Source organism: Haliotis rubra, unplaced genomic scaffold (assembly GCF_003918875.1).
Source record: "Haliotis rubra isolate DU_JTF1 unplaced genomic scaffold, ASM391887v1 Scf750, whole genome shotgun sequence".
NCBI lineage: Eukaryota > Metazoa > Mollusca > Gastropoda > Lepetellida > Haliotidae > Haliotis > Haliotis rubra.
This window is the reverse complement of record NW_025767469.1, coordinates 280097-296688: the sequence shown is the minus strand read 5'-3', so window position 1 is coordinate 296688 and position 16592 is coordinate 280097. Positions and strand designations below refer to the sequence as shown.

Below are 16592 nucleotides of genomic sequence, written 5' to 3'. Positions count from 1 at the left end.
AGACGCCATCCCATTTATAAAGTCCAAATCGTTACAGAAATCTGACATTTGATTGGCAGAAGAACACACACATAATCCTGTTTGACGAGGTCAACGTTCATTCAGGATTAACATAATTGACCTTCAATATTTTCCGATCTTCATGCTCAGAGAAAATTAACCAATACAAATGTGATCGTAACAACCCTGACACATACACAACTCAAGTTTTGTTTCCACGCTTAACGTACACCCTCCCTGCAACGTTTTCGAAAGTTGTCTTCGCAAAGATAACAGTCCACACAAACAATTTATTGAAACAAATGCTTTATTTGGGAAAGTGTATTTGAAATTGTCCAAATTTACAAAGGTCATCATACATATCATCATCATCATCCTGATCTATTGTCTACAGAAGCACAGCATTATCAGCAAAATTCCACCTTCATCCTTGTCCACATTCACTGTACAATATACCTCAAGAAAAGTTTATAATGAGCTACAAGAATAGTTTTCATTATACGTCTGAAAAGCAAGTGGAATTTTGCTCAATGATCTATGGTCACTGTTGTTTTTTTCTCCCGAGTAAGCTCATGAAAATAGCACTGATTTAAATACCTGATTTGAAATTTGTCAATTAAGAAAATTTAAAAAAATATGTTTTAAGAACAATAAATTTGACAATTATGTGACCGTTTGTTTTCTTCAGAAATTGACCATTCTGCATAGCCTGGATCCAATTAAATATAATTTTGATCACCCATTCAGCGACATTTCTAACCCCTCAATGCGTACCAACAATACTGAAATTTCACATGTTCCAGATTACTTATTCACAGAGCTGAAGCATCACTAAGTGGAAATATTGGTTACATGCAAATTACATGGGCATTACAAGTTAAATACAATGTATATCGATATGATCTTAACACATGGCACCCTCAAACTCCAAGGGTATTTGTCAAGTAGACAATGATTTACATTAGTATTACTGTTCCAGCACACAACAATAGTACTGAATTACCAACATGCTGAAACTGACAGTGCCACGATTTCTGTTTACACCACACTCAGCAATATTCCAGCTATATGGTGGAGGCTTGTAAACAAGTCTGGATCAGATGGGCACCCATTTGCTTTCAGCTTACACACAATGGACTTAATCACGGAGTGTGATCACATGCCAATCCAAGGTTTCAGGAACAAATTTTAACCTGTCATATCCAGGGTCCAAAATTAGGGCATAAGACACTTGTCTTCCTGGTGTAATGCCCTTTATAAAGTGCTTTGGCACTGTTGTGTATATCTAGGCAATAAACTGGCTAACACTTAATTACCACTAACACGTTTCGTGTAAAAGAACCAAGTTAAGAAACAGACAAATGCCCAAGGACTTTGCGGGTGACGCAGTGGTGCCCAACAGAATATTTTGTACTTTTCAGTGATGCACTCAAGAGAAAGAGCAAACATCTAAAGGACAGATGAAAGATTGAAAAGACTGACAACGAAAGATAATACTAAAGACATGTACAAGAATCCTGAGTGCATCACTGGCCTTCTACACGTGTGAAATAAGCATCTTTGGTAAACCGTGGTTATATTGAACAGGTCTTCAAAGAGAATCAAGACTGAAATGTGACAATCATTGACATTAATTCCAAACAGAACACGTGAAAGAGAAAAATACAAACAAATGGCTAAGGCGTAACAGAGGTAACACACAATCTGGAATATCTAGTACCGAAACGGACCCATGACTGCTGAGAACCTTCTCTGGAGGTCCGATATCGAACTTGAGAAATCAAACAATCTTTGTCACGTGACATGTGGCAAACCCTCGGAACTGAGGTGATGTAAAACACAAGACAGAGCCCAGTTGTGTAACTGAACCAACTCAAACAAAACAACACAAGGATTGAACATGTAGTGCCCATGTGTGAGACATCAGAAGTCTTATGATGACTTTCTACATGTACAACACTATTAAGGTGAGAAGCTTTTATTTAGTACACCGAGGAACTAGCTTCGAAAATGGACACATACCTCCCATGTGGATATTGAATAAATACAGGAAATTGTACAAATAGACGAAAGTTAATTGGCTCAGTTTTCTGAAGTAGGACTAACCAGTTGTTATTTTACAGAAGAGATTCTGTTCTTGAACAAAGAAACCATAGAATGTACATGGCCATGGATTTGAAAGGAAGCCATCCTTAGAAACAGATGGACATATACTATGTACAGTAAAAATCTAAAAGTCCAAAAATAACACCTCTCACAATATTATTCAGAAAGGAAAAGCTATGAGCACATAACAATAAAGTTAATGACAAATACAAAAGCAAAGTGTTCATCAGAAATTTACACATGACATGGGAAACATGGCTACACAAAATCTTTTACAAAGAATCGTTATTCCCTTTGTGTTCCATCGTCAATCAATTCTCTACATCTTGGCAATGTGATATGTCAATAGTGACAGGTACAGGGTGCCATGCTCAAATATCTATCCTTACGTGCGACAGCTTAACCCGACAACTGCATCTCAAACAATATTGTTACACCCATAAAATGACCCACATCAACCTTTTCGGGAAAAGATGATGCTGAGATGTTGCGCGATGTCAAGAGAAACACTGCAAAGTGAACCGTCATATTGTCTCTGGTTAGTTGTAGGTGCATCCTTCCGAGGGCTGTGAGTGTTTACAGTTGTCCTTAGATGACATCAGTCTCCGTAAAGAAAGCAGTATCGTTTTAAGGCAGAATCGCCCATTGTGTTTACAGTCCTCAAGCTTTTTTAGATCAACCTGGAAATAAAGACATAAAATAAGTCCAAATGAAATCATGAATGTTCAACACATTCAGTACATTGATTAATGGAGTGATTTTGTTTCACTGCTGATCTACGAAGGTGGGGAGCTGGATAGGTCTTGACATTGTGTTGAGGACTGTTGCACTTATTTAGGAACATTAAAGCAGGTGACTACTTATGCTGGTCTAGGCTGATGTTGATTTTACAGCGCTACCCAAATGTTTGTTGTTTAAGGCTAAATTTTGCAAGTTTGCTGCCATATGATTTCGGTCTGTAAATAATCAAATCTGGATCAGACAATCCAGTGACTGACATCATGAGCATTAGTCTATGCATTTGGGATATAATGACATGCATCTACTCAAACCCACACCCTCAGAGTCAGGGACCTAATTGCCAGCAAAGTCAGCTGTCCAACCCACTCAGCCATAGCGGATTCCACAAAAATGGCGGTTGACCAAATGGTAGTCTAGACCACAAACTTTGTGTACCTCTCTCATAAGTGTAAATTGAGACGGCTCTAATGGCCAAAAGCTATGAATAAACAATTTAGGTGCCTGACTCTGATAGTGTGGGTTCAAATCCCAAATGGGACCGATCAAAAGTACTAGAATCTGTACTTTACTGAGAAAGTGTAATCCCAAATATAAAATGTTACATTTGACTACTTTCCAAATGGCATTGTGTATTCAATGCTTGGAACAGTACTTCAGTCTTATCACTTATGGAGAGTAATGCAGATAGTGCTGGTTATCGCTCACAATGTGCAGATCGGAGCTCAGTAATCAATCAATAATCAATTGTATTCGTAAACCCTACCATAAAACTCATGTTGGTAATAACAGGACGTGATCATGACACTGTGCAAACAAAACAGACACTGATTAATACTACGATCAAGGAGCAGGGCTCGATTTAAGAGATGTTAACCTACGTGCAACCTAAGATAAAAAGATAGTTGCACCAGCCAAATTCCAGTTGCACTGCTTTCATTGCAATATGTAATGAAAGACATATGCTAAATTATTTAGATTTCTATTCAGAAGTTTACCCACTCAAAATTGACATGCATCTGGTGCAAGTTAGACTAATAACTAGGTTGCACTTTGTAATATTGGGTTGCACCAGTGCAAGTAACAAGGCACTAAATCGAGCCCTGAGGAGTGAGAGAGTTTTGTTTTACGCCACTTCTAGCAATATTCCAGCAATATCACGGCGGGAAACACCAGAAACACCCATGTGGGGAAACGAACCCAGGTGTTCGGCGTAACGAGCGAACACTTTATCCACCAGGCTACCCCACCGCCCCAGGCGATCAAGGATACTTCCTGTTGATACACATGTTGTTTCATTGCAGTTTAACAACGGGGGACACCAGAAATGGGTTTCACACATTGTTACCCATGTGGGCAATCAAACCCAGGTCTTCGCTGTGACAAGCAAACCCTTAACCCACTAGGCTACATCACTGCCCCCACAGAAACAGGACACCCCTAATTTTGCATTCTACCAAAGTGGTGCAGCATCTTAGACCACTCACTGCACCATATACTTAAACAAATTTTAGCTGCTAAGACCTGGTTTCTTGGTGACTAGCAATTGCACAGGGCCTAGAACATGAAAAATCTGTAAAATGTTTATATAAGGCAAGGGTGGAAATAACTTTAAAATTGTTCCTGAACTCGGTACAGTGGCAAATGTAAAATCACTTGCCCTGATAATTTTTCCACTATACTGGCCGATTTTCTTGTTGATTTTTTAAATAAACAACATAATTAACATTGGAAAGTCAACTGGACACCGGTACAGTGTTTTATACAAATTTGATTGCCCGACAGAAAAAAACACTGGACTGGGGCGTCGGGCAATGGATTATTTCCACCCCTGCAAGGGTTATGACAGGAACACCTTGACTTTCAATCTTAAGTTCAATGACCACCCTGGTAATTTTCGGAACATGACAAAATCAGTGGTAACACTTACCACTCCTTTAGAATCTACACAGTTCAAATTGACTTTAGTAACGAATCTCAAAGTTGGGCATTCATCAGGGTAGTTTTCACCACAGTAAATTCGCAGGTTGTAAATTCTTCCCTCAAATGGTGACTGTAAAGAGACAACAATGATAAGGTCAAAGGACATCAAATTTTCTGAACATCCAGCTAAGAATAGATAATAACAGATTATGTAGGCCTACTTCAACATATCACATGTCAATTGACCAATAAAGTTAATTTAAAAATCTTGTTATACAACCAACAATTTCTTGACTTCTTTGATTGGCATTCTAAAAAGTTGGGTAGATGAAGAATGAGGACTATTTTTATGCATATACAATTTCTTTATTCTATATAGGCGATGTTTTGACATAGATTCTAATGTCGAAATGTCGCCTATATAGAATAAAGAAGTTGTATATCCATAAAAATAGTCCTCATTCTTCAACAATTTCTTTTACCAAAAAGAACAAAATGATTCAATTTTTTTATTGCTTCATGCTCACTCAGCAATATTCCAGCTATATGACAACAGTGTGTAAGTAATTGAGTCTGGACCAGACAATTCAGTGATTGACATCACGAGCATCGATCTACACAACTGGAATTTGATGCATCAATCAATCTGGCAATATAATTTAATGTCGCTTTTAGCAATATTCCAGCAATATCACTGCGGGGAACACCAGACATGGGCTTCACACATTGTACCTATGTGAGGAATCAAACCTGGGTCTTTGGCATGACAAGCAAAACCTTTAACCAAAAGGCTACCCCACCGCCCCTATGTTACAAACTCAGTACCCTGGGTGGTCCAATGATAGTGCCAGTCCATCTGCTTAAGAGTCTATCATCTTCATCCTCCAAGCCCCAACTGATTGTGCCATCACCCGTTGCCCTTCTGTCCTTGTTCAAGCTCCTCCAGCAGGTAGAACCCTCGGGGCATCTCCACTGAAAACACAAACCCAGAGCTCCAGATAAGCTGCATAGTTGCATATAGTACGCTATAGAAAAGTTTAAATATGCAAGTAAAATAAATGCCAGCGTATGAAAAAAACACAAAACATTTACGTTTACGCTGTGTCAAATAAGAATGCGTATCTACCCAATACATCAAAATTATGTTGCTTATCGTATCAATTCAAGCTTATCGTATCAAATTCAAGGTTTGTTAACTCTTCACTGACTGGCCAGTCTATTAATAGCGACCCATCAAACAGCTGTTTTCTTTCTACATGTCCTATAAACAAATCGAGATTCCACACGTTCAAAGTAAAATATTAAGGGTTTTTTACACTACAAACAGAAAACAACTTCATTAGAGTACTGCTAGATGAATTAATAAGCAAGTGTGTTGTTTCACCTGTGTCGCACCTCTTAAACTTATTATTTGAAATGAATACCCAGACTTGAAAAAAATGGTGGGTATAAAAAAAGTATAGACACCCACTTGAAATTGGAGATACCCACTTAGTTTCAAAAGTATGGGTATCCTACCCACATGGCCAAAAGCTTATCTGGAGCTCTGCAAACCAACATCACAACATTTGAAACAAGTCCACCATCTAGTGCCTGCAGGCAGGATTTCCTTAAAAGGGGCCAAATGGCCCCTACCTACAGAAAATGTGGGTCAATAACCTAAAGTTACGTATGGTATTTCTACTACCAGACATAAAAAAATCTGTAACCCTTTTCTTAGACATTTTGACAGCCAAAAAGGTTTGATGTTAACTCTGTACATCGAGTCGAGCTCCGTAGCAAAGTGCAGAGCTTAGGAAGCCTTGTTTTGAATTCAGAAAATGTTCAAAAAATTATTTTGATTTCCGAATGTTTGACATCGATTTCAATGAAAATAGTCGTATTTTGAAATTAATTACACGACTGATAGATAAAAATGGGTTATGAATTATAAATCTGCGAAATTGTTGGCGCACACATTTATAAATAAACGCCAAGGTAAGTACAATTAGCAGGAATCTCGCAATTACACAGTCTGGCTGCATCACTGAACATCACAACTTTGAAACAGGTTCATCATCACAACTTTGAATCAAGTCCACCATCATAACTTATGCAAGCTACAGTCAGTGTTCATGAATAGCGTGTGACCATCTGACAAATCCGGCAGATTCGCCAACGGTCAGACAGAAGTCTACAACCCGCCGGCCCCAGTGTCTGACTGTATATTTCACAATTACTTTGACTGAAGTTGTTTTATGTGACATGTGACACTTGTTTGCTGTTTATAAATCTTATGTTTGTTAATAATTTCAATGTCAATTATAAGAAATATTAAATCTGAAATGTGTGTTTAATTTTATTACATGGGTCCTGTGCATTTTCAATGGGTCAGACAGACATCTGAAACTTACAGGACCCAATGTCCTGAGACTTTGAAACACCATTCGTGAACACTGTACAGTAAATCTTATCTGTGTTTTTCCCTATAAATCATTTTGTATCTAACTGTCGCAAAATAGATCAATGTCTTGTCGCATAGTATTTTCCTAACCCTTATCCATATCTGCATCACACTTGATATGCTTCAGCAAAGTACAGTGTCATGATTGGACAACATATGCAACACAATTCACTTCCTGAAAACTTCAAACTAAGACAATGTCATTATTATTCCAACATTATAAGTACATAGAATGTTGCATGATCAAAAATCTAACTACATAATTAAAATTCCCGAAGGGCCTCTTGTTGAATTTTTTTTTTGTGGGATTACAAGTATAATTGATGCACAAGGATATTAATAATGTTAGGGTGATGGGTCGAGGGACACAATCTCCTAACACCATTGTCTATATCATCATCACTGCTCCAAGCCGACTCTTCTCCCCCTTGTCTACCTGACATGCAAGATGATGCTCACATCCTTGAAATTTGGCATCAACTGGTCATATTCTTTCCATAGCAACTGTAGCTTTAGGGTGTCTTCAGCAGTTAGCTTGTAAAGATTACTTTTCTTTCATTAAATGAAAAAATGACACACCATGTACCGCGTCCAGCATAAATATCACATGGTAGCCGGCTGGTCTACTTTCACATATACATACATACATACAAATATTTGTAATGCGCTGCTTTTTATCAATCTAATTGCTCAAAAGCGCTATCTGAGTCCACTTTATCCATATGCAGAGGTGAATAGGTGCGTCTTGAGTCCACTTTTAAAATTTGACAGTTCTGTTTCGGAAAGAAGGATGGATGGTAAATTGTTCCAGAGGAAGGGTCCTGCTCTAGAGAAAGACCTGTCCCCATATGACTTAGTTCTAGTTTGTGGTATTTCAAGGAGAGACTGGTCCCTTGACCGGAGTGATCTAGTTGGGTGATAAGGTATAAGGAGATCCGAGAGGTATTTTGGAGCTAGACCGTTTAGACACTTGAAAACAAGGACCAGGATTTTGTAGTCGATTCTGAAGCGAATTGGATTTGAGGGCAGGAGAGATGTGTTTAGTCCTTTTAATTTGGCAGATCAATCGTGCGGCTGAATTTTGTGCCTTCTGTAGCCTGTAGAGGACTTGTTTTGGCACACCAGACAGCAAAGAGTTACAATAATCCAAGCGGGATGTTACATATGCTTGAACTAGAGCTTGTGCAGATTTCACATCCAAGTATCGACGGATCAAACCAATGTTGTGCAGATGGAAATAACATTGGCGACAGACATTGCGAACATGGGGTTCCATGCTGAGGGCAGAGTCAAAGATTACACCAAGATTGCGAACATGTGGCCGCATTTTTATTGCAGATTCACCGATGCAAAACTGTGGAAGCAGAAGCTTTTTCTGAAGCCGAAGAGGGTGGAACACAATGAGCTCAGTTTTATCATCATTTAATTTAAGATATTTCGATGACATCCAACTCTTGATACAATCAACACATTCTTCTACTCTTGAAAAGGAGAACTTGGTTGAAGATGCGTCAGATGGCTTGAATGATAAGTAGACTTGCGTGTCATCAGCATAGAGATGCATACTTAAGTTGTAGGACCTTACAATATCACCGAGGGAAGATGTGTGTAGCATGTGAAAAGTAGGGGGCCTAGGACGGAGCCCTGAGGCACTACAAACTTCAAGTACGTTGCCTCTGACCTTTCACCCTGGATGACAACTGCCTGCCTCCGGTCTGTTAACATATATTATTGATATATTGTTTCAGAACTTCAGAGGAATATACAAACATAACTCTGAAGTACCCAAAGATGAGTGAGTTGACACTTTTAGCAATATTCCAGCAATATCATGGTGGGGACACCAGAAATGGGCTTCACACATTCAGTGTTCACGAATGGTGTTTCAAAGTAACAGGACATTGGGTCCTATAAGTTTAAGATGTCTGTCTGACCCATTGAAAATTCACAGGACCCATTGAATAAAATTAAACACTCATTTCAGATTTAACATTTCTTATAATTGGCATTGAAATTATAAACAAACATAAGAAAAATTAAGATAAAATAAACAGCAAACAAGTGTCACATGTCACATATAACAACTTCAGTCAAAGTTATTGTGAAATATACAGTCGGACACTGGGGCCGGTGGGTTGTAGACTTCTATCGGACCATTGGCGAATCTGCCGGATTTGTCAGAGGGTCAGACACTATTCGCGAACACTGCACATTGTATCCATGTGGGGAATCAAACCCGGGTCTTCTGTGTGACGACCGAACGCTCTAACCACTAGGCTACCCCACAACTCCTACCTATTTGTACAATTCTGACTACCAGTTACACTGGGTGCATGTAAAAATATAGGTTGCATTTAAAAAAGGAAAGAAAAGAAAAAAATACAAAGAGCTGAATTCATTTTTTTTCATTCACTGTTTTGAACACGAATCTGGAAGTTAATTTCTATTATGTTGTTGGAAGTACCTACTTTAACAGGGAAATACATAAAATCAATAAATTACTAAGAACCGTATGTTGAGATCCCTGAAAGAACACAAAATATGTCCTAAAAGATATGACTGCACTATTTATTTATATTTCAGTTCCTTTCAAAACCTGAAAATTCGTAAGCAAATTTATCAAAACATTGTTTGATACTTTGCTTGTACTTTACAATAACAATTAAAAAAAGCAAAGGGATTTCATTCTCCATACAGTTTACACAAGTTCATTGTACAAAGTTGAAACTTAAAAACTATGATAAAACATCTATTCACGCTCACATAATAAGACTCAAAATATTTCAATCCTGGTCTAAATAATTTACCCGCCATGGGAACTAAGCATGAATAAAAGTCCTTTATTACCGCCTGAGTGGGTCACCAGGTCAGGTGGTCTGTCTCAGTGGGTGGAAGTGGGTCATCATAATCACGACTCAATGTTGTTTATTTCTGCTGTCATGACTAAGCAATATTCCAGCCTTATCATGCGGCAGTAACTGATCATGTCATTGCCAGGATAGTGAGTGATTGATCTATGGATCAATGCCCCACGTTGTTGGGGTATAAGTACATGTTATCAGCCAAGTCACCAAGCCTGACCAATTAACTAATCTCATATGGCTGCTAATAAAAGAATAATGTCAGGGGTGGAAATAACTTTAAAATTGCTAGTGTACTCCGGAACAGTGGCACATGTAAAATCTTTTGCCCTGATAATTTTTCCACTATACCGGCTGTTTTCTTGTTGATTTTTTAAAATAAAGAACATAATTAACATTGGAAAGTCAACTGGACACCGGTACAGTGTGATATACAAATTTGCTTGCCCGACAGAAAAAAACACTGGACTCGGACGTCGGGCAATGGGTTATTTCCACCCCTGAATGTACTGGGGATCTTTTTCTGAGGTGCTGGTTATTGGTGAAAATGTCAAAGGTATATAAATAAAAAATGACCAAATAAATAAATAATGAAATAGACTAAAATAAAAAAGATAAATAAAACAATGAGGTGAGGTGAGGTGAGGTGAGGTGAGGTGAGGTGAGGTGAGGTGAGGTGAGGTGAGGTGAGGTGAAACTGGGTTTGACGTCGTGCTTGAGAATATTTTGCTCATATGACGACGTGCATAAGCGCGTGTGTGTGTATGTGCAGCTGCTTCTACTAGCCCAGACTTAGACTCAGGCCACTCAGACACATTATACTGACTCCGAGCCGACCAGTCCTTGTTGTACCCATTAATGCCAAGTGCCAGGCAGGGACCAACAAGTACCATATTTTAACGTCTTTTGGTATGACACGGTCGGGGATCGAACCCGCGACCTTCCGCTCTCCGGGCGTACGCTCCGGGCGTACGCTCAACCACTACACTACGGAGGCGGTCAATAAAACAATGAATGAATGAATGAATGAATGAATGAATGAATGAATGAATGAACGAACCAACAAGTGTTACTTCTCACATTTCAAATATGTTGCCATGGTTACATGTATTTCCAAGTTTGGTTTCAATCACAGATTACTAATAATCATCTTGAGCATCACTGAAGTTTTATGATGAATGTACGACAGATAAGTCATATTGTGTCCTCATCACCTGCATATTCTATTGCTTAGGTTAACGTGGGTCGATGGGATCTCTTTGAAATGAAATTATCAGAATTAATGCATCATTTTGTTCGTCCAGTACAGTGTTCACGAATGGTGTTTCAAAGTCACAGGACATTGGGTCTTGTAAGTTTCAGATGTGTCTGACCCATTAAAAATGTACAGGACCCATGGAATAAAATTAAACACACATTTCTGATTTAATATTTCTTGTAATTGACATTGAAATTATTAACAAACATAAGATTTATAAACAGCAAACAAGTGTCACATGTTACATAAAACAACTTCAGTCAAAGTCATTGTGAAATATACAGTCAGACACTGGGGCCTGCGGGTTGTAGACTTCTGTCTGACCGTTGGCAAATCTGCCGGATTTGTCAGAGGGTCAGACGCTATTCGTGAACACTGCCAGTATGCACAAATGTAGAGAATAGACGCAGAAAATTTTTTTCACTGCATCCTGACGGACGCACAATAGTATTCATTGTACCAACCAAACATTTAGACTGTGCTAATTGTTTGGTTGTTTCTTTCACAGCAGTTACGTGCAACATTTCATCCACCAGTCCTTTATGATCAATGGTTCATTCAAGGCTCTAAAGAAATGATGCAAACATAGCGTTCTCTACACCGTTACTTCACAGGCCCCTCATACTGCCTACAATAGCCTGTGAGTCGATGTAAAACCCTGATTTTGAGTGATCTCATCTTTAAAAGAAAAACGACATAAGCAGTTATTCTGAGTTATGAACTCTGTTATGTCACTGTGACCATCATATTGTCAGTGCAATTTCATACCAGAATCCAAAATAATACCAGGTAGTTAGGTTCACTTTAAAAAAAAAATAATAATAAAATAAAATCCCATTAAGTTGTGAAATAAGTGTCATTTCTGAAAAGCCATTATCTAATACAGAGATGCTAACCCTTATTTAGCCCAATTAGTATTTTGGCCAAAAACTGAAGCAAAAATTAGTATTTTGGTCCAAATTAGTTTTAACTTTTCCAAAGAAGTTTCATATTAAATAAAAAAATATATATAGATAGTCTTGTCAGAAGAACTTGTTATTAAAATTGTACTCACCTAAATCACTAGTATCAACATATAGCTTGATACTGAATAAAATGTGGCTGAAATTGTATGGTTTGTATGCTATTTGATGATTTAATATAATGTATTTTTTATAAATTCGTACTGCTATTGTAGTCATGTAGTTTGTAGTGTTTTTTTCCGAACAAATATGATAATATCGTATGGGTTGGCTTCAGTGATTGAAATAACGGCCTGCGCGCCTGCCCAAGGCTGGCAACTTTCGTGTCGGTCTGCCTGAAAAAAAATCTCCACCAGCCCAATTGTCTGGCTGACATTTTTAAATACCTTCCTTTTTGAATAACATGTGAGAAGATATATTTGAGGCGGGTATCTCTCCAAACTTTTGCTAATAAAAATTTTCAGAAAATATATCATTTTGGTAAGTGGAATTGCAAGTTTAACAGGCTCTTTTCAAATGGATGTGACTGAGTATTAAATTTCATGCTTGTTGTTTTTAATTTGCTAAATTAATTCACATTTGAAACAATGATACTTGTTTGTTTTTGTAAAATAAAAAGACAATTTATGAGTCAAAAGTGTGATCTCTGCTATTACTATGAGCAGGAAAGTTTGTCAATACCATTACGTGTCAAGCTTTAAGTCCAAGGATAACTTTACCATGTTAACACAGTCAACATTGCCAATTCATGTCACACATTTTGTGAGTATTTATCTAAATATCATAAATAATACATAAACTATAGACTCGATATACAGAGGCCCAGATAAGCTGCGTATCCGGGTAAAATACGCATAGAAAATTTCCAACTACGCATTGAACAATAATTGTTGCGTACCAATTACGCATTTAAAATGTCAGATACGCAAAAAGTTTAAAACAAATGCATACGGAATATATTTATAAAAATCGCTTGCGTAATGAAAAAGACATCAATTGCTATCAAGTTGTACTGTCCATATAGGATGAGTGATTTTTTATGAAGTCATTTCCATTATATTTAAGTTGGTTTTGCTTCGGTATGACATAAGGCAGAACATACCTGCTTAGTAAACTTACTCAATGACATAATACTTAGGTGAGTAAAATGACTGAAATACGTGAAATATGTGAAATACGCACATATTTGAAAGCAGTGGGTAACGGAAAATGAAATACCAGCTCAAAATTCATAATACCCACTCCCAAAAAATACAGTGGGTATAGTACCCACATTAGCTTAATCTTATCTGGAGCTCTGAATATATTGATATGCATATTCATTACCCTTTCATTGTAATAAATCCATATCATAGAGTATTTTGTTGGGAGCTGTACAGGGCTGACTTCCAAACTTCAACAACTCAGTAAACGCACTCGGCTCTAACAACTCATACAATGACATCCAAAGAAGTAAATATGTGTGGACAGTTTTTCAAATTAATTATGATCCTTCTGGCAAGAGGTATACTGAAGGTAACATTTGTACCTATGAGCTAAACATGATAATGAAAGTACCACGAAAAGTTTAAAGGCACAATGTCATGCTTTTTCGACATTATGTTGGTCCATAATATATATATTGGGGCATATGCACTCTTTTTAGCTTCCTATTGATACAATGTGAGACTTATTAGTCCTTATGACTTGCCTGAAATCAACAATTAAATCTTCGAGGCAAACAGCTTCCAAATAGATAACATTTGCCATATATGGAATGTAAACGATTGCTCTGTACATCAAAATCTGTCGCATGTGGTGTTGTCGGTGTTTGCCGAACTGGCCTCAATTACAAGTTGTGTTATAGGATATTTGTAAAGAGCGTTCCAAGGGACATAATTCTATGGAGTTCGCTTAAAATAAAGTTCGGTCGGTAGAGGGAATGAGAGTTGATTTGATGCAACGTTGCATTAATTCATTCAATGTTTTTAATTTCATATTGTAATCTTAATACGTATTTTTTCGGAATAAATAATATGGCAGCTTCGATGGGGGCTGATGTTAGTATTAATGAGAGAAATGCAATATTGAATTTTTAGAGAAGTGGGCCGTGATAGTGTGCCTTTAATTTAGTTTAAACAAGGCTATGGACCCCGCAATGACTGCACATGGACCAGCAGGTGAGCATGATCATCTGGCATCTTTAAAAAAACAAAACATGATCTGACTGCTGTGTGTATGACATTGACAAGAGATGCATACAATAACAAACTACTGAGGGACCTGTTCTAAAGTCCACTGTAGTATGGGTGAAACTGTACGCTCTTACCACGGTACAGTATGTTTTGAGGTACAAGGCCTTTCGGTTCATTATATATGAGATATGATCATAGTGCAGAAAATTGACAAGAGCCAAACATTGAAAGATTTTGAAAAAATGATTTGGTTTGTAGACAAGAAAAGGTTTAAAAGTTTTCAAAAATGACATTACGAAAACCAAATTTTTGGATTGCATTAAAGTATACCAAACCAAAGGCAAAATATTGCGGTTCTACTAATATTCCAGTGTACTGTTTCACCCCTATAATGTAGGATAACAAAACAATCCCTTGAGTTTGAGATATCCCCCACCCCAAAGACATTATTCTGAGAGAATGTTGAATTCCCTGTAGTTAGTGTAATACTCTAAATCATGCTGTTTTGAAGAATGACAAACATATTTTCATACTGTTCCTTGCCTTATCATAACATGAGCAATTTCCTCAAAAGTTCAGATGAATAATGACAAGTGCATATTGAAAAGTTCACTGTTTGGTTACCTATCTCATGATAAAAACATAAGATTGGTAAATTTGGTTGGAAGATTTTGCTTATTTTAGTTTCAATAGTAAGGAAAGCATTACTCTCATCACCTGACCAGTTATAGAAATATATATGAACTAAATGATATTGTCACCAGGTGTGATTCAATTGTTTCATGGCAACAGTGAATATCACAAAAGTGAATGCCATCAATTATAAGGCACCTATTTGTCTGATGAATAGATGATAATTTTCACAGTTTCTGGGTTTCTATTACTTAATACACAACCAAACAATTTCAAATATTTCCACTGACCCTTATTTGGACAATCAATATATATATCCATGAATTACAACCCAAATATTTCCTCTTTCCTTCATGACTAGAAAGAAAATGTACTCATTGGCTCTACATGTTTAAATTAAACTAATTTGATCAAATTCAATGTATCATGTGCTCGGAGAGCAGGAGTTTGTTTAGCCATAGCAGTTATACATTCTGGACCATATTTGACAAGCTAATCGTCAAAGTCTGAACGAATATTATATCCTGATAAAGACATTGCTGGGGCCCCTTTGGGGCGTTACTAAATACCACTCCATTATTACGCACTTAAATCAAGACAATTCTGCTTAATGGTCAAGTCCCTAACATCAAATTGAAATGATTTATTTTGCACAACAAACGACACCACTGGCTATCGTGACGTCTTGAATCGAGAATTTTCTGCGATGATCATGTGGCTAAATTCATGTGCGAGAAAATGGCGGTACCATCGCTCAGCAATTCTTCAAGTAACTCAGTAACAAAACGACAGTCCGTGATGGTAACATATTTTCCTCATTTGTCCATTTTCTTGTGTACTCCATTTACTTCTCAAAATGAGCTTTCTTTAGTACAGTTTTAAAATATAGATTCCACAAACCTGAGTTCTGAGTCTGGTGAAACCCCGCCATTTTGTTTTCTCTGCTGTGTGTGGTGTTCCGGAATATTCAGTAACGTATATTGTTCAGAATATATTTGTCCCGAACAGTTAAAAAAGAGTTTCTCTAAAAACACTAAAATTAATTACGTGGTGCTGCGCGAAGACGCAACGGTTTTTCGTACACAGTAATTCAGTGCGGAATATTAAAACCGGAGTTAGAACCCGGGATTAGTCATAAAAGAACAAAAGACAGAAATCGTAGACGAAACGAAATATCTTACTAAAACCACAAACGAACGTTGGCTCAATCGTTAAATGTTATCTTTTCACTCATCCTCGGAAATTGGATTTGAAAACTAAATGAGGAAGCGCCTGTGTTGGAGTAGAGGGCAATGAAAACCAAATGTGGACTGGGTGGTCTGCCACGGTAACATTGCTAAATTGTGGAATATTGGACATTACTGTTAATAGTTGTTGCACATATAACTGCAGAGAGGGAAGAGACAATGGCACCTACAACAGGACACCTAGAGAAATTAGGAATAATTGATGGCTCTGTTAAAAGTGAGTGAGTATGGTTTTACGCCGCTTTTA

General features: G+C 37.5%; 1 protein-coding gene across 1 annotated transcript; it reads right to left on the bottom strand.

Moving 5' to 3' along the window:
* Positions 1 to 289: 289 nt before the first annotated feature.
* On the bottom strand, positions 290 to 16029 carry LOC124260132 (ubiquitin-conjugating enzyme E2 variant 2-like). The gene is given in 5 exon segments (XM_046694378.1): positions 290 to 2786; positions 4775 to 4897; positions 5593 to 5679; positions 5681 to 5739; positions 15999 to 16029. Coding segments are annotated over 5 exon segments (441 nt in total). The 3' UTR covers positions 290 to 2645.
* Positions 16030 to 16592: the final 563 nt, after the last annotated feature.